The sequence below is a fragment of the Puma concolor genome, chromosome A1, assembly GCF_028749965.1.
Source record: "Puma concolor isolate L17-30 chromosome A1, mPumCon1.1.hap2, whole genome shotgun sequence".
Classification (NCBI taxonomy): domain Eukaryota; kingdom Metazoa; phylum Chordata; class Mammalia; order Carnivora; family Felidae; genus Puma; species Puma concolor.
In genome coordinates, this window is record NC_141667.1 from 236,518,635 (window position 1) to 236,539,726 (window position 21,092).

General features: G+C 35.1%; 1 protein-coding gene and 1 long non-coding RNA gene across 6 annotated transcripts in view; one reads left to right on the forward strand and one right to left on the reverse strand.

Annotated features, from left to right (window-relative positions):
• The window catches only part of LOC112860863 (phospholipid-transporting ATPase IB-like), a 216,029-nt gene that overhangs the window by 144,247 nt on the left and 50,690 nt on the right, over positions 1-21,092 (forward strand). For 4 of the 5 annotated variants that reach the window (XM_086714937.1, XM_086714965.1, XM_086714943.1 and 1 more), the window contains 2 exons: positions 5,330-5,452; positions 12,225-12,303. In XM_086714937.1, coding sequence (XP_086571063.1) covers positions 5,330-5,452; positions 12,225-12,303 — 202 coding nt within the window. The remainder of the gene's footprint in view (positions 1-5,329; positions 5,453-12,224; positions 12,304-21,092) is intronic. The other variant, XM_086714959.1, reaches the window with a different exon arrangement.
• Positions 1-21,092, reverse strand: part of LOC147584880 (uncharacterized) — a 128,853-nt gene that overhangs the window by 27,215 nt on the left and 80,546 nt on the right. The gene's annotated exons all lie outside the window — the stretch shown is intronic.

A 21,092-nucleotide genomic window follows, 5' to 3' on the forward strand; every position in this document is an offset into this window, starting at 1 on the left:
ATAGTACTGGAAGTCCTAGCCACATAATCATATAAGAAAAAGAAACAAAAGGCATAAGAAATTGAAAATGGAAAGAAAAGCTGTTACTATTTACAGATGACAACACTATACATAAAAACTCTAAAGAAGCCACCAAAAAAAATTTTAGAATAAATGAATTCAGTAGAGTTGTAGGATACAAAATTAATCTACAGAAATATGTTTTTATACACAAATAATAAAGTAGCAGAAAGAGAAATTAAGGAAATAATCCCATTTACACTGTACCAAAAGGAATAAAATATCTAAGAATAAAGTTAGCTAATGAGATGAAAGAACCATACTCTGAAAACTGTGAGTCACTGATGAAAGAAACTGAAGATGACACGAAGAAATGGAAAGATATACCATGCTCATAGATTGGAAAAATTCATATCATTACAATGTCAGACTACCCAAAGCAATCTATGGATTCAAGGCAGTCCCCATCAATACCAATAGCATTTTTCACAGAACTAGAACAAACAATCCTAAAATTTGTATGGACCTACAAGAGACCTTGAACAGCCAAAGCAATATTGAGAAAGAACAGCAAAGCTGGAGGCATAAAAATTCCAGATTTCAAGATATACTGAAAAGCTATAGTAATCAAGACAGTATGGCACCAGCACGTACACAGATACGTAGGTCAATGGGACAGGATAGAAAGCCCAGAAATAAATCCACATTTAAACGGCCAATTAATCTACAACGAAGGAGGCAAGAATGAAGAAAGACAGTCTTTTCAAGACAGCTACATGCAAAAGAATGAAACTAGACCACTTTCTTAACACCATACACAAAAACTCAAAGTGGATTAAAGATCTAAAAGTGAGAACTGAAACCATAAAGTTCCTAAAAGAAAGCATAGGCAGTAATTTCTTGGACATCATCCTTACCAACATATTTAAGGATATATCTCTCCAGGCAAGGGGAACAAAAGAAAAATAAGCTATTGTGACTCTACCAAAATAAAATGTAGAGCAAAAGAAACCATTAACAAAACAAAAAGGTAACCTAGAAGATATTTGCAAGACATTGCAATAAGGAATTAATATACAGAATATGTAAAGAATTTATACAACTCAACATAAAAAAAATCTGATTAAAAAATGGGCAGAGGACCTGAATAGACATTTTTCCAAAGAAGACACGCGGATGGCCAACAGACAACATTAAAAGATGTTTAACATTAGTGATTATCAGGAAAACGCAGATCAAAACCACAATGAGATACCACCTCACACATATCAGAATGCCTAATAACAAAAAGACAGGGAATAACAAGTGTTGGCAAGGATGTGGAGAAAAGGGAACCAATAGGGAAATCCCCATTAGTAGGAATTTAAATGGGTGCAAGCATTGTGGAAAAAAGTATAGAGTGTCCCCAAGAAATTAAAAATAAAAATACCACAGGATCTAGTAATTTTACTACTAGTTATTTACCCAAAGAAATGAAAACACTAATTCTGAAAGATATGTGGACCCCTATGTTTGTTGCGGCTTTATTTACAATACCCAGACGTGGAAGCAACCCAAGTGTCCACCCACAGATGAACGGATAAAGATGATGTATGTACCCACAAAAGGATATTACTCAGTCATAAAAAAAAAGACTGTGATCTTGCCATTTGTAACAACACGGATGGACCTAGCCGGTATTATACTCAGTGAAGTAAGTCAGAGAAAGACAAATACCACATGACTTCACTTACATGTGGAATCTAAAAACAAAACAAGTGAACAAACTAACAACAACAGCAACAAAGCCAAAAGAGATCCATGAATACAGAGCATAATCCGGTAGTTGTCAGAGGGTTGGAGGATGGGCAAAATGCATAAAGGTGGGTGGAAGATACAGGCTTCCAGTTACGAATGAATAAGTCATGGGGTGAAAGGTACAGCAGAGTGAATACAGTCAATGATATCATAATAGTGCTGTGTGGTGATAAGGGGTGGTTACACTTGAAGTGAGCACAGCATAATGTACAGAGTTGTTGACTGCTATGTTGTATAACTAATGTAGCATCAGGAGTCAAGTATACCTCAGTGAAAGAACTTTCCTTTGACATTTATAGAAAATTCTACTCAACAACAGCAAAATACACAATCTTCTCAAGTTGCATATAAAACATTCATCAATAGACTACATGCTGGGTGATAAGGCAAGTCTTAGTAAATTGAAAAGGATTAAAATCACATAGAAGATGTTCTTTTGATCTCAGTGGATTTAAACTACATAGCAGTAACAATAAACAAGAAAGGAATAACAGTAATTCCTTAGGAAAATACCCACATATTTGATAATTAAAGAACACAATTCTAAATACATCATGGTCACATAAGAAATCACAGGAATATTTAGGAGATATTTTGAACAGAAAAAATAAAACAAAAATTTTCAAATTATGTGAGATGTAGCTAAAGCAGTGCTTAGAGAACACTTACATTTTTTAAATGCTTATACCAGTAATTTAGGGTCTAACATCAAGCTCCAACCTGAAGAAACTAGAAAAGGAAGATTCAAAGAAGTCCAGAATAACAAAGCAAAATAAACATAAAAGAAAACAGCATGATTAAAATAAGTGTAAAGCAAAAAAAAAAAAAAAAAAAAAGGCAGTAAAAACTGGTTCTTAAAACAAGACAAATGAGGTTGATAAATCTCTATTCAGACTGATCAAGCACACTATAAAAAGAAGACAGAAATTAACCAATATTAGGAATGAATGGTAGAGGGGTCTACAGGTCTTACAGATAACAAATGACTATCAGCAAATATGAAGAATATTTATGACCTATTTTACATTTTGAATAAAATTGACAAATTCCTTGAAAGACACAAACTACTAAATATCACCCAAGAAGATATAGATAACCGTAACAGCCCCATATCTATTAAAAAATTTTAAATTCTTAGTTAAAAACCTTCCCATATATTAAAGAAAACCTTCAGAAGTATTAACAAAACAAATATAGACAAATTTTTCCAGAAAAGAGAGGAGGAGGAAATACCCCAACTCATTTATGATGCAGTATTGCCCAGATATCAAACCAGACAAAATAGAATAGAATATTCCAATCCCATATCCCTCAAGATTGCAGATGCAAAAAATTCTAGCAAATCAAATCCAGCAATATAAAAAACTTTTTGACAAATTAGGATTTATCTCAGAAATGCAGTTTGGTTTACTATTTAATATTCAGCGTAATACACCTTTTTATAAGATTTAAAGGGAAGGGGCACCTGGGTGGCTCAGTCAGTTGAGTGGCAGACTCTTGATTTCTGCTCAGGTTATGACCTCTGTGCTGAGCGCAGGGCCAGCTTAAGATTCTCCCTCTCCCCCACTATGCCCCTCACCTCTGCACAGGCACATGCTGTCTCTAAAAAAAACTTAAAAAAAAAAGATATAAAAGGAAGAACCATATAATCATCTCAGCAAATGCAGTAAAGACACTTAAGAGAATTTATCACTCATTCTGAGAAGCACTAAGAAAGTGCTTCTCTGAAAAACCTACAGCTAACATCATACCTAATGGCAAAACCTGTTCCCCTAAGATCAAGAAGAATGGACGTTCTTACCACTTCGATTCAACATCATATGTAGGTCCTAGCCAGTGCAATGAGTCAAAAACAAAACAAAACAAAAGAACTGAAAGAGAAGTAATGCTTTACTTAGTTGCTGTCAATATTTTGTACAAAATTCTAGAAAATCTACATGAGTCGCATGTTGTGTTATATTGTTACAGTAAATGTCCCCCAGTTGGTGTATCCACAACTTTGGTGTACCCACCCACACCGACTCTGGGTTTGGTCATGTGACTTGATCTGGCCAATGAGACAACAGCAAACGTAAGAGGCCCAGAGGTGTGAAGAGCACTTGCTCAGTGAGCCTTGTTGCTCTTTGTGAAGAATCCCCGGTTGAACTGGCAAAGGCACTGAAACCAAATGGAGCAGAAACATGTAAATTCTAGTGAGCTTCAAGTGTCCTTTATCCAAGGAGTCTTTTTGAAAGCACTTCTCAGTTCTCAATGGACACAGTTCATGCACTTCCGTCTTCCTGCTATTCTCCTCTCCTTTTCTCCCCTTTCTCCTTCTTAAACTTTTCCCCTACTTCCCCATTTTTCTCATGTTATTGTATCTGCTGTTACAGCGTTCCCTCCCTGACAAGGTCCAGAACTTTTTAAAGGGCCATGTACTTTTCATTTAATACGGTTGCTGGCATAATGATTGTTAACAAAATATTTCAAGAGTAAGTGACTGGGAAACATCTCTTTGTTTCTGATTATTATCAAGATAAAGAATTTTTTTTATATATTTTTTGTTTAATCTAACATTCACGAAAGTATTTACTGAGTAATTACTATGGGCCAGTCCTGTCAAGTGAACTAGCTTAGAAAACAACTGGTTGTTGGGGCCCCTGGGTGGCTCAGTCAGTTAAGCGTCCGACTTCAGCTCAGGTCATGATCTCACAGTTTGTGGATGCAAGCCCCGTGTCGGGCTCTGTGCTGATGACTCGGAGCCTGGAGCCTGCTTCGGGTTCTGTGTCTCCCTCTCTCTCTGCCCCTCCCCTGCTCATGCTCACTCGCTCTCTCTCAAAAATAAACATTAAAAAAATTTTTAAACAACTGGTTCTTATGAGGGATATGAATGTCATTATTGGTAGATATGTTGGGCAGTATTATGCCTATTATTAAAATATCTAGATAGTCAATTTGTCTTACCTCATTAAACAGAAGAAAAAACGTATTCATTTTATGCTCATAAAGCAACATTTACACAGTTATAACCTCCTGAACCAAAGGATTGGATCAGAAAATTAAGTCGTGATTTGGTAATGTGTTTGAATCTATGTGACTTATAATATCTTCTTTGTAAATAATTGTTTTATTTATTTTTAAAATTTTTTATTATTTATTCATTTTTGAGAGCCAGAGAAAGACAGAGCGCAAGTGGGGGAGGGGCAAAGAGAGCAGGAGACAGAATCCGAAGCAGGCTCCAGGCCCTGAGGGGTCAGCACCGAGCCCTGTGGGGGGCTTGAACCCAGGAACCACGAGATCATGACCTAAGCAGAAGTCAGACGCTCAACCGACTGAGCCACCCAGGCACCCCAGTAATTTTTATTTTTAAATAGTTTAAGACTTACCAGAAGATGCAAAAATAGTTCTGTGTATCCTTCAACCAGCTTCCCCCATAATGATATCTTAATAGTAGTAATACATTATCAAAGTCAGGAAAGTGACATTGTTACAATATTATTAATTTAGTTACAGACTAAAAGTTCTTTTTAATAAATCCTTGTTTTCTATGTAGATTTTCACTTCATTACCACCTCTTACTCTGGGAATCTTTGAACAGTGTTGCAGTGAGAAGAGCCTGCTGAGGTGCCCACAACTCTATAGGATTTCTCAGGCAGGGAAAATTTTCAACACAAAGGTAAACAGAAGATTTAATGCAGGTTTTCATCTCAACTCCAAAGGTTCCTCTTTTCCTTTTCTGATGCTTAAAAAAATCATTTAAAAACCAAGGAATGCAGCCTTGTGCAATCATTTACCTCGTAGTTTAGTTTATCTAGGGAACCGAGATTTAAATAACAATATGTGGCCGAGGGAAACTAAAGAAAAAGAAGCAAGGCACCATGTGTGGTCCCACAAACTGTGCACAGAGCAGCTTCAGGAGGCATGCTGTGCATTGGGGCAATCCTGGAAAATACAAATGAGGGACTCAGGCCTATTTTTAGAGGAGACAAGCGATTCTTCTGGAATGCTTTCTTCCTGGGATCACGGAGTTGAGATTTGGAGTAAACCTAACTGCATCCCAGTCATTAGTGAAGCTTTAAAAATATATAGACACCTGCAAGTATCTTTTCAAATTAGTATTTTTGCTTTCTTTGGGTAAGTACCATTTGGGTAAATACCACAGTTAAGTGCCGTTAGACCACATGACAATTATATTTTTAGTATTTTGAGTAACTGTCATACTGTTTTCCACGATGGGTGTACCAATTTGCATTTATACAGTACATGAAGGTTCCTTTTCGTCTACATTCTCGCAACACTTGTTATTTCATGAGTTTTTTTCATTCAGCCATTTGACAGGTATAAATTGATATCTCATTGTGGTTTTGACTTGCATTTCCATGATGATTGGTGATGTTAAACATCTTTTCATGTGTCAGCCATCTGTATGTCTTCTTTGGGAAAATGTCTATTCAGGCCCTCTGCCCATTTTTTTTTTTTTTAATTTACATCCAAATTAGTTAGCATCTAGTGCAACAATGATTTCAGGAGTAGATTCCTTACCCATTTAGCCCATCCCCCCTCCCTCAACCCTTCCAGTAACCCTCTGTTTGTTCTCCTTATTTAAGAGTCTCTTCTGTTTTGTCCCCCTCCCTGTTTTTATATTATTTTTGTTTCCCGTCCCTTATGTTCATCTGTTTTGTCTCTTAAAGTCCTCATATGAGTGAAGTCATATCATTTTTGTCCTTCTCTAATTTCACTTAGCATAATACCCTCCAGTTCCATCCATGTAGTTGCAAATGGCAAGCTTTCATTCTTTTTGATTGCCGAGTAATACTCCATTGTATACATATGCCACATCTTTATCCATTCATCCATCGATGGACATTTGGGCTCTTTCCATACTTTGGCTATTGTTGATAGTACTCTATAAAATGGGGGTGCATGTGTCCCTTCGAAACAGCACACCTGTACCCCAGCAATTGCTGGGTCGTAGGGTAGTTCTATTTTTAGTTTTTTGAGTTTTCCAGAGTGGCTGCACCAGCTTGCATGCCCATCCTCTGCCCATTTTTAAATCACATTATTTGTTTTCTTGGTATTGAGTTGAACTTACGCTCATAAAAAAACTTACTTGTTCTTTATATATTTTGCATATTAATCCCTATGCACCCATATATTTATTGCAGCATTATCTGCAATAGCCAAGATATGGAAGCAACCCAAGTGTCCATCAGTAGACAAATGGGTAAAGAAGATGTGGTATATATAAGCAATGGACTATTACTCAACTATAAAAAGAATGAAATCTTGCCATTTGCAAGAACATGGATGAACCTACAGGGTATAATGCTAAGTGAAATAAGTCAGTCAGAGAAAGACAAATCCCATATGATTTTATTCATGTGTGGAATCTAAGAAACAAGTGAACAAAGGAAAAAAGAGTCAAAAAGTAGACTCTTAAATACAGAGAATGAACTGGTGGTTTCCAGATGAGAGGTGGGTAAGAGAATGGGTAAAATAGAGAATCAAGAGTACACTTACCCTAATGAGCACTAAATAGTGTTTTAGAATTATTAGTCATTATATTGTACACTTGAAACTAATATAACACTATGTTAATTGTGCTTCAATTAAAAAAATATATAGATGCCTGGAAGAAACATGGGTCTTTTATATTAAATACAATTAAAAAATTTTTTTAACTTTTATTCAATTTTGGGAGACAGAGACAGAGCATGAGTGGGGAAGTCATACACTTAACCCACTGAGCCACCCAGGCACCCATATATTAAATATAATTTATAATATAATTATAATACATAATTTATAATATGTATTATATATATTATAATTTTATAATATAATTATATAATTTATAATATAATTTATTGTCAAATTGGTTTCCATACAACACTCAGTGCTCATCCCAACAGGTGCCCTCCTCAGTGCCCAACACCCACTTTCCCCTGTATTGAGTCTTACTTCATGGCTCAGAATATGGTCTATCTGATAAATATTTCATCTTTACTTGGACAGAATGTTAAATGAGGTCAACTTCGTAGTGTTCAAACTTCTACATTCTTCTACATTAATTTTCTGTCTAATTACTCAGTTGGAGAGGAACTAAAATCTCCAACCCAAAGTATGGATTCATCTATATCCCTCTGAAGTTCTATCAGGTTTGCTTCATGTATTTTGCAGTTCTGTTATTAGGTGTATACATGTTTAGGATTTATTTATATTGTCTTGATTGATCCCTTTTTCATTATGAAATTACCTTTATTATTTTCTTCTTTGATCTTGTCTATTTTGTCTGATAGTAATATGACAACTCCAGCTTTTTTTTAGTTTTTATGATATATCTTTTCCATCCTCTTATTTTTATTTATTCATTCATTCATTCATTCATTCATTCATTCATTTATTTATTTATTTATTTATTTGAGTCTTCTAGTGGGCTAGTGGGCAGTTTGTAGTCTTTGTTATCCAGTCTGATATTACGTCTCTATACTGCGTGTTTAAAGTATTTACATTTTCGTATGTTTATTGATGTGTTTTGTTTCAAATTTAACCATCTTTCTACACATTTTTGATTTTTCCTAATTATAATTTGTTTCCTTGTTTTCTCTTGTTCTGACTTCTTTTGGATTAATTTTTGTGAATTCCACTTCATCTCCTTGTTGGCTTCTTAGCTATAATTCTTTTCTTTAAAGAATTTGCTTTAGGGTTTATACCATGTATTGTTAACTTAGTGTAGTATGACTTCAAGTGATATACTAATTCACATACAGTATAAAAACCTTAATAGTACACCTCCATTTCTCTCCTTCTGACCTTTGGACTAATGTTGTCATTCATGTTACTTTTACATATGTTAACAACCCCACACCATATTAATACTTGTGTTTGAACAATTATTTTTCAAAGTGACTTAAATAGTAAGAGAAACACTTAGATCTTTACCCATACTTTTGTTATTTCCAGTAATCTTCTACCCTTTGTGTGGATTCACATTAATATGTGTTCTGATTTCCTTCTGCCTGCAGAGCTTCCTTTAACATTCCTTGTAGTGCAAATCTGCTGGCAGCGAACTCTTAGTTTTTATGGAACTCAAAAAGTCTTCATTTGACCTTCATTTTTGAAAGTTATTTTTGGTTGGCATAAAATTCTAGGTTTGACAGTTTATTTCTTTCAGTAATTTCCATTGTCTTCTTACTTGCATTGTTTTGATGTGGAATTACTGTCATCCTCACTTTATACCTTTCATGTGTCTTTTTTCATCTGGATGCTTTGAAGATTTTTTTCCCCCCCAGATTTGAGCAATTGGATTGTGGTGACTTGTTTCTTCATGGTTCCTGTGCTTGGGGAGCACTGAGGATTTGGATCTGTAGGTTTATACTAAGAAGATGAGGGGGCCCCTCGGGGCTCAGTCGGTTAGGTGTCTGACTCAGCTCAGGTCATGATCTCACGGTTCGTGAGTTCGAGCCCTGTGTCGGGCTCCGTGCTGACAGCTCAGAGCCTGGAACCTGCTTCAGATTCTGTGTCTCCCTCTCTCTCTGCCCCTCCCCCGCTCATGCTTTCTGTCTCAACAATAAGTAAATGTTAAAAAAAAAAAAAAGATCAGCAAACTATGGGCTATAGGCCAAATCTAGTCCGTTGCCTGATTTCAAAAAATTTTATTGGGAAACAGCCATGACCATTCATTCGCAAATTGATTATGATTATCGTAGAGGTACAACAGCAGAATTGAGTAGTTGTAATGGAGATCTTGTGGCCCCCAAAGAATAAAATACTTTTTTTCCATCTTGTCCTTTACAAAAAAAGTTTCTTGGTTTATAGTTTACATCAAATTTGGAAAATTTTCAGCCATTGTATTTTCAAATATTTTTTCTGGCCTATCTTCTCTCCTTCTGTTGCTTCCAATTATACATATGTTAGATCACTTGAAGTTGTCCAAAACTTCACTGAACCTATACCTTTGTTTTATACATCCTCCTCTCTGTTAAATTTTTTTTTTGTCTGGGTGTTTTGTTATCATTTTGTCTTCACTTACTTCTGCAACATCTATGCCATTAATTCTTCTGCAATGCTGAATCTGCATTACTGCCGTCTAGTAAGTTTATTATCTCAAAATTTATAGTTTTTAATCTATTAAATTTTTATCCAGAAATTTTTTATATTTTCTATTTCCCTACTAAGCTTTTGAACATAAAGAATAAATACTGTTTCAAAAAAGGAAAAGAATAGAGTTATACTCTTTCAACATTCTTATCTACAAATTTTAATATGTGTATTGGTTGTAGGTTGGATTTAATTAATTTTTACTTCCTCATTTTGGGTAGTGTTTTTCTGCCTTTTTTTAAATGCCTGATAATTCTGAATTGGATTTGTCCTACATGATAGATATTTTTGTATAACCATGAATATATTTTTTCCCTTTACATTGATTGATTGAAGTATAGTTGACACACAATGCTACACTAGTTTCAGGTGTAAAACAGTGATTCAAGAAGCCTATACATTATTCTACCTACATCTATTCTATACAAGTGTAGCTACCATCAGTCACCATACAACACTATTATAATACCATTAACTATATTCCCTGTGCTTTACCTTTTATCCCCATGACTTACTCATTCCACACTGGAAGCCTCACCCCCCTCACCCATTTTTCCCATGCCTCCACTCTCCCATTCCTCTGGCTACTTCCAGTGTATTCTCTGTATTGATTTCTTATGGTTTTTGTTTGTTCATTTATTTTTTAGATTACACATATAAGTGAAATCATACGGTATTTGTCATCCTCTGCCTGATTTATTTCACTTATCATAGAACCCTCTAGGCCCATCCATATTGTTGCAAATGGTGGGATCTCCTACTTTTTTACGGCTGAACAGTATTCCATTGTATATACATATCACATCTTCTTTATCCCTTCATGTACGGATGGACACTTGGGTTGCTTCCATATCTTGGCTATTGCAAATAATGCTGCGGTAAATATAGTGGTGCATGTATCTGTATGAATTAGTGTTTTTGGTTTTCTTGGGTAAATACCCAGTAGTGATATTACTAGATCATATGGCATTACTATATGTAATTTTTTGAGAAAACTCCATACTGTTTTCTACTGTGGCTGCACCAGTTTGCATTGCTACCAATAGTGCACGAGGGTTCTTTTTTCTCCATCTCTTCACCAACACTTGTTATCTCTTGTCTTTTTGATTCTACCCATTCTGATAGGTGTAAGGTGGTCTCTCATTGTGGTTTTGATTTGCCTTTTTCTGATGATTAGTAATGTTGACCATCTTTTCATGTGTCAGTTGGCCATTTGTAAGTCTTCTTTGGAAAAATGTCTATTTAAATTCTCTTCCCATTTTTAAATCAGATTGTGTGTGTGTGTGTGTGTGTGTGTGTGTGTGTGTGTGTGTTGTACAAGTTTTTTTACAAATATATTTTGGAAATTTACTCCTTATTGGATGAATCATTTGCAAATATCTTCTCCCATTTAGTAAGATGCCTTTTTGTTTTCCTGATGGCTTCCTTTGCTGTGCACAAAAGTTTTTTATTTTGTATCACCATGACTATTCTTGAGTTTTGTTCTGGAATACTAGCACGTTAACTGGAAACAATTTAGCCCTTTTGGATCTGCATTTTAATATTAGGAAGGACAGGAGTTGTGCTAAGTCCAAGGATAATTTTTCTCCACAGAGACAGAAACTTCTATGTATTCTGCCCAATGTTCCATGAATCTTGAGGTTTTCCAGTTTGGCACTAGTTGTGTTTTTAAACCAGTTTCTTACATTCTTTCCTAAAAACAGCTTTACTTCAGGAAATTTAGGTCACAGGACAGATATGTTTTTTTCCACATATTTTTCTCCTCTAGTCCTTTATCTGTAAGTCTTCCTGGCAAACATAAAAATAACTGATACATTTAGAACCAAAAGAACAAAGATTTGTTTTTGCTGTTGTTCTACCATCTCCTAACCAATGTACTCTTGTTTGACCCTAGAGATTTTATATTATTAATATTTCCTTTAAGAAAATTGTATATGGTTTATTAAAATTTACTTTGACCAAAATCTGGGTGTCGATGTAAAGGTGCAGATTGTATTACATGAAAGAAATTATATTTAAAACACTGCAATTTAAGGACTGAAAAATATTTTTATTTCTTTTACAAATTACTACTTCTGGTTCTTTTTCATTGGATAATTTAGGTTTTTATACTTTTTATAACAAATATTCTATATTTGAATCCTACACATTTATATTTAATGAGTTTTCAAATAATACCCTTTAATTTCATAGTCATTTCTTTTAGAAGAAATGGAATTTTTCCATATCTAGGAAAACATTTTGGCTTTATAACCGTGTTTCAAACTGCAAGTATATTTCCTAATGTCACATATTTTTAGATTTAGACCAACATACTATCATAACTTTCTTGCTTTGTTTTCTTTTAGGTATTTTGGTTTCAATGCATAAATGCTTTGGTCCATTCCTTCATTCTCTTCTGGTTGCCCATGAAAATGCTGGAGCATGGTAATGGCTTCACTGTTTCATATATTCAACAAAGAGCATGTTTTTCTCACTGGGGCCAGTATTTCTGTGTGTGTGTGTGTGTGTGTGTGTGTGTGCACGCACGCGTGTGTGTTTGTCTCCAAAGAAAGACCTGAAGGCAACAAAAAGGGAATTTAAAAATATGTATAAAATTACAGTCCAGCTGACACTTAACAGTTGATCTTTAGAAAGCATTTTCTTTGTGTCTGACATAAGTAAATTGAGAATTAGTGCTTTTTACTGTTCATTTTTAATAAATATTTGAGTTGGCAGGTCTGATAGAAAGCATAATCATTCTAATGAATCATAGGTGCCTTCCATTAGTAAGTTTGAAATTTATGTCTATTTTCTTATTTCACTTCCCAAACTTCATGCTACAATTTGGACTATACCACAAGTTTAATACACTTTATTATTAGACCAAGTCTCCTTTTCCTGATATACGATTTTCCAAATAACATTATGTATGAAGTGTTTCTACAGACTAACGTGGATCCAATACATCTAAATGTAGGAGATATATTTATGAAGTGTGCTATTGTTGTGTAATGGGTTCACAGCCATAAATTAAGGTGTGAAATATAATTATTTTTCTTTAACCAGATTTAATTTTCATTGGGTGTTACCAGAAATATATCCTTTATCTTGGACATATTTTTTAAACATTGAGTTTGAGTTGTATGTGTTATTGGTTGGTATTTAAAAGAAAGGATCTGCCATTAATATAGCTAAAGGCCTTCACTGTAAAAACAATGGACAAAAGTTTCAAATGGTAACAAATATAGCAAAATCACAAGTTTACAAAAAGTTCCTTTTAGGATGGAGTTGTAAGGAGCTCCTTGGACCTGCCTCCCACCCAGATAAGCAAAACTGGTCAAAATTATAAAAACATGACTCTGCACCTTCTCTGGATAGTGTCCTAAAGACAAATGAAGAAACATTTATTCAAGCAAACCTACTACTCAGTAAGAACACTGAGAGTCTATGGCATTGTAGCCATGACCTACTCCTTCCCTATCTTAATCACAACCTAGCTTGATGGAAGCTCCACTACAGCCAAGTGTGGCCAAGAGGGTAGGAATACTAGTATTCTCAATGGTCACTCAATGTTACAATATCTCACAGGAGAGCCAGGCCACCGGCATTTCTTATCCCCTGCCCCTAACTTTGAGTTGAAGAGGCCAAATTCCTGATGAGTGTGGCCAAGAGGTTAGAGCTCTCCTTTTCCAATCAACCTATGTCCACAGGAGAAAGTCTCTACAACAGGCACGATAGGCTAAGAATACCGGATCCATGATCACTCTCACCACAGCTTGCTTGTAGGGAAGAGAATCTCCAAGAGATTGCTGGGAAGGCAAGCCAAGAAGACCAGTGACAACAACCTCACTACCACCAAAGGTAGTGGCAATAAGGTTTTACCTACGGTAACAGGTGGTACATAAGAAAAGACAGACCCAAAACTCTTTCCAAAGGAAGTGACTGTTTGAAACATACTGGGGGAAGAGTTCAAGTCTAGGGATGTTCTCAAAGATAATAATTCTTCTTAAATGAGACCAACAAGCTAAACCATAGGCCTGGTTCAGAAAGAACCAGGGACAGAAACAGATAAAAATAGCCCTCCTGAGGTGAGAACAAACCTCAAAGACCTGTCTCAAAATTATCCCAGTCTGAATTTAGTCAGATCAGACTGCTGTACAATTAATGCCCTAGCACACTGTCAAAAACAATAGAATATCCCGTGGGTAATTAGTGGAGCCTAACAACTGGCGTAATACCAAGTGAGTCAGGTAGCTTAATGGAAAAATCAGGGAAAAGGAGTGTCAATACAGACCAGATAAAACCAAGGTGACTGTGTGCCTGCTCAGGGCTGCACCTTCCAAGGAGCAATACCAAGGTTTCATACTACAGGGGAAATAGACTTCAACTAAAATAGCCAGCCAAATCACAGAACAAATAAACATCAAAACAAATATAAGCGTTGAAGACAGGGGAGGGAAACTAGTATCCAGAGTAGCTACAGTGTATTATGTAAGATGTCTAGTTTTCAGCAACACCAAAAAGGACAAGACATGCAAAGAGACAGGGCAGCATGACCCATATACCCAGTAACAAGTAGGCAACAGAAACTTCCTGTGAGAGGGCCTACATGTCAGAGTTACAAAGAGTTCAAATTAGCCAATACAAACATGTTGAAAGAACCATAAGAAATCCTTAAAGGTATGAGGGTATGAAGGCACATCAAACAGATTATCAAAAAAGAGACAGAAATTATAAAAAAGAACCAAATGAAACTTCTGGAGCTGAAAAGTTTTAATAACCAAAATGAAAAATTCATTAGAGGGGCTCAACAGTAAATGTGAACTGGAAGAAGAAAGAATTATGAAACTTGATGCTACATTAATGGAAAGTACGCAATCTGAAAACCAGAGAGAAAAACAGAATGAAGGAAAATTAACACAGACTCAGAAATATGAGAAGCCTTTAAACACACCAATATAGGCAAATGGGGTATAAGAACCAGAGGAGAAAAGGAATGAAGTAGTAAAACTATTCAAGGAAATGATAGCTAAAGAGCTTCAAATTAGCTGAACAACATTAATTTGTACATCCACGGGGGCTCAGTGAACTTTAAGTGAGATAAATGCAAAGAGATCCATACCCAGACACATGTAGCAAAAATGTTGGAAGCCAAAAACAACAGGAAAATATTGAAAGCAGAGAAATAAAAGTGGCTCATGGACAAGGGAGCTCCAGTTAAGACTTACAGATGACTCCTCATCACACACACACAAAAATGGAGGTCAGAAGGCAGTGCTGAAAGAAAAAAACCTGTCAACCAAGAATCTTATGCCCAACAAAATAATTTTTCAAACATGAAGGCAAAACAGAGACATTCTCATATAAACAGAAAAATGACAGGATTTGTTACTGTAATACATGCTTTTCAAGAAATACTAAAGGAGGTTCTTCAGATTAAAAATAAGTAAACCCAGTTCACAAAGAGCATTGATAAAGGAAATTATGTAATCATATAAGACAGTGTAAATGCATTATTCCATCTTCTGTCTTTTCATAAATGATTTTAAAATAAATTTCATAAAATAGTATAGATGCAAAATCTTTATCAAAATATCAACATACTAAATCTAGAAATATATATAAGGTTACACACAAAAACACCAAATGGGATTTATCTCAGGAATGCAAGGTTGGTTTAACACACAAAAATAATGTCATTCATCATAAAAATAAAGGACAAAAATTACATGATTGTCTCAATAAATTCAGAAAAAGCATTTGACATAAGTCAATACATCTTCATGATAAAAACATTCACTAAAGTAGGAATAGAATTGATCTTTCTGAATCTGATAAAAGACATCTACAAAACTCCCACAGTTAACATGTTTAATGGTGAAAGACTGAATGTTTTCCCCTAAAATCAAGAATGAGGGGCACCTGGGTGGCTTGGTGGGTTAAGCATCTGACTCTTGATTTCAGCTCAGGTCACGATCTCAGTTTGTGAGATTGAGCCCAGCATCAGGCTCCACGCTGAGAACACAGAGCATGCTTCATATTCTTTCTCTCCCACTCTCTGCCCCTCCCCCGCTCATTCTCCCTCTCCCTCTCGCACGCATGCTCTCTCTCTCTCTCTCTCTCTGAAAAATAAATAAATATACTTAAAAAAAGAGACAAAAATATCATTTACAGTACTTCTATTCATCATTGTTCTGGTAATACTAGGCAGTATAGTTGGGCAAGAAAATGCAATAAAAATCATCCAGTGTAGAAAGGAAAGAGTAAAATGATCTCTATTTGTATATGACATGATTTTATATATATATATATATAATACATACATATGATATATATTGCTAAAACCCTGTATATATATATATATATATATATATATATATATATATGTAATGATATATATATATATATATATTATATAATGATAAAATTAAAATACTATTAAAGATAAACAAATTAAGGTTTAGGGTACAAGACTAACACACAAAGAATCAATTTTATTTCTATACAACAGAAATAAGAAAACAGAAAGTGACACTAAGAAAACAATTCTATTTACCATTGCATAAAAATGAAGAAAATACTTAGAAATAAATTTAACAAAAGTTCAAAATTTATACCTTGAAAATTATAAAACATTGTTGAAAGAAATTAAAGAAGACTTAAATGAACATAAAGTCATCCAACATTTGTGGATTGAAAGATGTAATACTGTTTAGCTCACAACACCTCCCAAATGAATAAATGAATTCAATAAAGTGGCAGGATACAAAATTAATATAAAGAAATCTGTTGCATTTCTTTTTACTTTTTCTTTTTGGGGGGAGGAGAGGAAGAAGAAGGGAAGAGGGAGGGGGAGAGAAAATCTTAAGCAGGCTCCATGCCCAGTGTGGAGCCCAATGCAGGGCTTGATCTCATGACCATGAGATCATGACCCGAGCCAAAGTCTAGAGTTGGTCACTTAACCAACTCAGCCACCTAGGTGCCCTGTGGAAGTCTATTGCATTTCTATATCCTGCTAATGAAATAGAAATTTAAGGAAAAAAAACATTTAAAATTGCACAAAAAAGAATAAAATACCTAGAAATAAATTTAATCAAGATGTAAAAGACTTTATACTCCAAAAACTATAAGACACTGGTGAAAGAAACTGAATTGACACAAACAAATGGAAAGATACATCATGCTTGTGGATCGGAAAAATTAATATTGTTAAAATGTCCATAATACCCAAAACAATTTAAAGATTCAGTGTGATCCCTATCAAAATACCAATAGCATTTTTCACACAACTAGAACAAATAGTCCTATAACTTGTATGGAACCACAAAAAATCCTGAAGAGCCACAGCAATTTTGAAAAAGAACAAATCTGGAGGGACGTATTACAATTCCAGACTCAAGATATACCACACAGCTACAGTAATCAAAACAATATGGCACTGGCATAAAAACTGACACATGAATCAACAGAATAGAGACTCCAGAAACAAACCCAAGCCTATACACTCAATCTACAACAAAGGAGGCAAGAAGACACAATGGGGAAAGACAGTCTCTTCAATAATTGGTGTTGGGAAAACTGGACAGCTACATTCAAAAGAATGAAACTAGACCTCTTTCTTCACCATACACAAAAATAAATTCAAAATGGATTAAAAATCTAAATGTGAGACTTGCAATGATAAAATTTAAAAGAATATATAACAGTAATCCTTGGACATTAGGCTTAGCAACACACTTATCCACATGTCTCATCAGGCAAGGGAAACAAAAGAAAAAATAAATTAGTGGGACTACACCAAAATTAAAAGATTTTGCACAGCAAAAGCAACCATCAACAAAACAAGAGGCAACTTAGTAAATGGGAGAAGATATTTGCAAATGATATATTTGATAAGGAGTTAATATCCAAAATACAAAAAGAACTCAACATAAAAAAAAAAGGCATCTGATTAAAAATGGGTAGAGGACCTGAATGTCTTCCCAAAGAAGACATACAGATGGCCAACTGACACATAAAAAGATGCTCAACATGACTGATCATCAGGGAAATGCAAATCAAAACTACAGTGAGATATCACCTCACACCAATCAGAAGAGCTAATCCCAAAAAGATAAGAAATAAGTGTTGATGAGGATGTGGTGAAAAGGGAGCCCTCATGCACTGTCGATGGGAATGTAAACTGGGGCAGCCACTGTAGAAAACAGTATGGAGGTTCCTCAAAAATGAAACATATAAACACCATATGATCCAGCTATCCCACTAATGGATATTAACACAAAGAAAACAAAAACAGAATTTCAAAAAGATATACACACCCCTAGGATTACTGCAGCATTATTTACAATAGCCAAGATACAGAAGCAACCCAAGTGTCCATCTATAGATGAATAAATGGATAAACAAGATGTGGTATGTGTGTACACACACACATACACATACATATACATACAGTGGAATATTACTCAGCCATAAAAAAGAACAAGTTTTGTTTTTGTGGTTTTTTTTGCCATTTGTGACATCATGGGCAGACCTAGAGGTTATTATGCTAAGTGAAGTTAAGTCAGAGAAAGACAAATACCATATGATTTCACTTACGTGTAGAATCTAAAAAACAAAACAAATGAACAAAACAAACTGAATAAAAAAATTGAACAAAATGCTAGACAAATACAGAGAATAAACTGTTGGTGACCAGATGGCAGGTAGGTGGGGAATGGGTGAAATAGATAAATGGAGATGAAAAATACAGCATAGAGAATGGAGTCAATAATACTGTAATAACTTTTTATGGTGACAAATGGTGACTAACACTTATTGTGGTGAGCACTGAGTAATGAATAGAATTGTCTAATCAATATGTTGTACACCTGAAACTAATTTAACATTGTATGTCAATTATACTTCAATAAAAAAGTATAAATACAACCCACAGAATAGAACAAAGCATTTACACATTATATTTATAACAAGGATTTCTATCTGGGATGTATGAGGAACACTTACAACTCAACAGTAAAAAGACAAAAAGACCCAATTTTTAAAACATGCCAAAGATTTGAATAGACCTTTCCCCCCAGAGGATATTCAAATAACTAATACATGAAAAGATGGTCAACATCATTAATCATTAAACAAATGCAAATTAAAACCACAATGAGTAATACTTCATGTCCATTAGGGTGGCTATAATCAAAATGACAGACAGCAATGACTGTTGGCAAAGATGTAGAGACTGGAACCCTCACACACCGCTGGCAGGAATGTAACATGGTGTAGCCCCTTTGGGAAACGGTCTGGCATTTCCTGTAATGGTTAAGCATTGAGTTACCGTATTATTCAGCAATTACGCTGTTAGGTATATGCCCAAGAGAAATGAAAGTCTATGCCACAGAAAAATTTGTACACATAGCAGCTTTATTCATAATAACCCAAATGTTCATTAATCAATGAATGGATATATAATGGGTATGTGCTATATACATACAATGAATGGAATAGTGTTTATTATCAAAAAGGAATGAAGTATTGATCATGCTACAACAGTGATGAATCTTGAAAACATTATACTAAGTGAAAGAAGCTAGTCACAAGACCACATATTATATGAGCCTATTTATATGAAATGTTCAGAACAGGCAAATTATATAAAGACTGAAAACAGATTAGTGTTTGCCTAAGGCTGGGGGATGGATGGGGCAGTAATAGCCAAGAGGTCTGGGGTTTCTTCTGTGAGGGAAGGAAAGTGTTCTCAAGCTGATGATGCTGATAGTTGCCTGGTTCTGTTAATATACTAAAAGCCGTTGAGCTGCACACTTTAAATGTGTGGATGTATGGTATGTAAATTATGTGTCAATAAATCTGGTAAAGACTTATTGTATACAACAAATAGAATATATTTGGGGGATCTTAGCTCATCCGCAAAAGAGAGATAGGAATTTGAACCACTGTGGTAATAATGAATGCAAATCCAGAACAAGAAATACTATGGTTTTATTAAATTTGTATCTTACGGAATTTCTGTTGTTAAACGTCAAGTATTAAATACAGTAATTCTTGGGGCGTCTGGGTGGCTCAGTCGGTTAAGCATCCGACTTCGGCTTGGGTCATTATCTCAGGGTTTGTGAGTTCGAGCCCCACACTGGGCGCTGGGCTGACAGCTCAGAGCCTGGAACCTGCTTCGGATTCTGTGTCTCTCACTCTCTCTGCTCCTCCCCTGCTCACACTCTGTCTCTCTCTCTCTCAAAAGTAAAATAAAATTTGCTTTTAAAACAATTTTTAAAAATACGGTAATTCTTTTTAAAACATTCATTTTTAAGCATTTTTCTCTAAGATTCACTAAAATTTTCAATCTCATAACATGTAAAATGTCCCCCAGCATGTGCACGCGCACACACACACACACACACACACACACACACACACAACACCCTTACATTCTCTACAAGAAATAAACAATTATGATTATTTGTGCTTACTGGGTGGGACAGAGGAGTAACTAAGATAAAATAATCTTTGCAAATTTCCTTACAAATTAATGGGACTGAATTACTTAACTGCCCACAACACCACACAAATAGGTGTAATACATGTTCAAATTTAAAGCCGTTCTGTACATAACAGGCAAGCAAACCACGTAATCACAAACTCTCACTCACCATTGGGGAGTTCCGTGAAACGACAACCAGTGTTTCCAGGTTCCTACTTTGTAAATTCAGCCTAAATGTGTCATACTAAATGTAACTGACCAAACTTACATTATCTACATAGTGTTATGTTTTAACTTGTATCACATGAAATCTATTAATGCAGGACTTTGAAAGTAGAGAGAGAGAGGATCATCATCCCTACCATTTTCTAGTATATGCAGCAGTTCCCAAACTTGTCTGTACATCAGTATCAGTGAGAGATTTTTTTTAAAAATTCCAGAAGCCTAAACCACCCCAAACGACCTGAATCACAGTCTCTGTGGTTCGGCCACAGGCATCAGTGGTTTGTGAAGCTCACCAGAAGATTCCAAAGTACGGACAAGTTTGGGAATTACTGCTCTAGTACAAGTGTAAAGAAATAAAGAAATAGGCAAGGAATGATTTTATATATATGTAAAAATGTTGGCACTGTTTTTAATGCTTTAATATGCTTTGCATTCTATGGTATTAACTGTATTTCTGGTGATTTATAGCTAATAAAAATCTTATATTCCAAAAGGTCATTAAAAATTATTTAGAATTTGG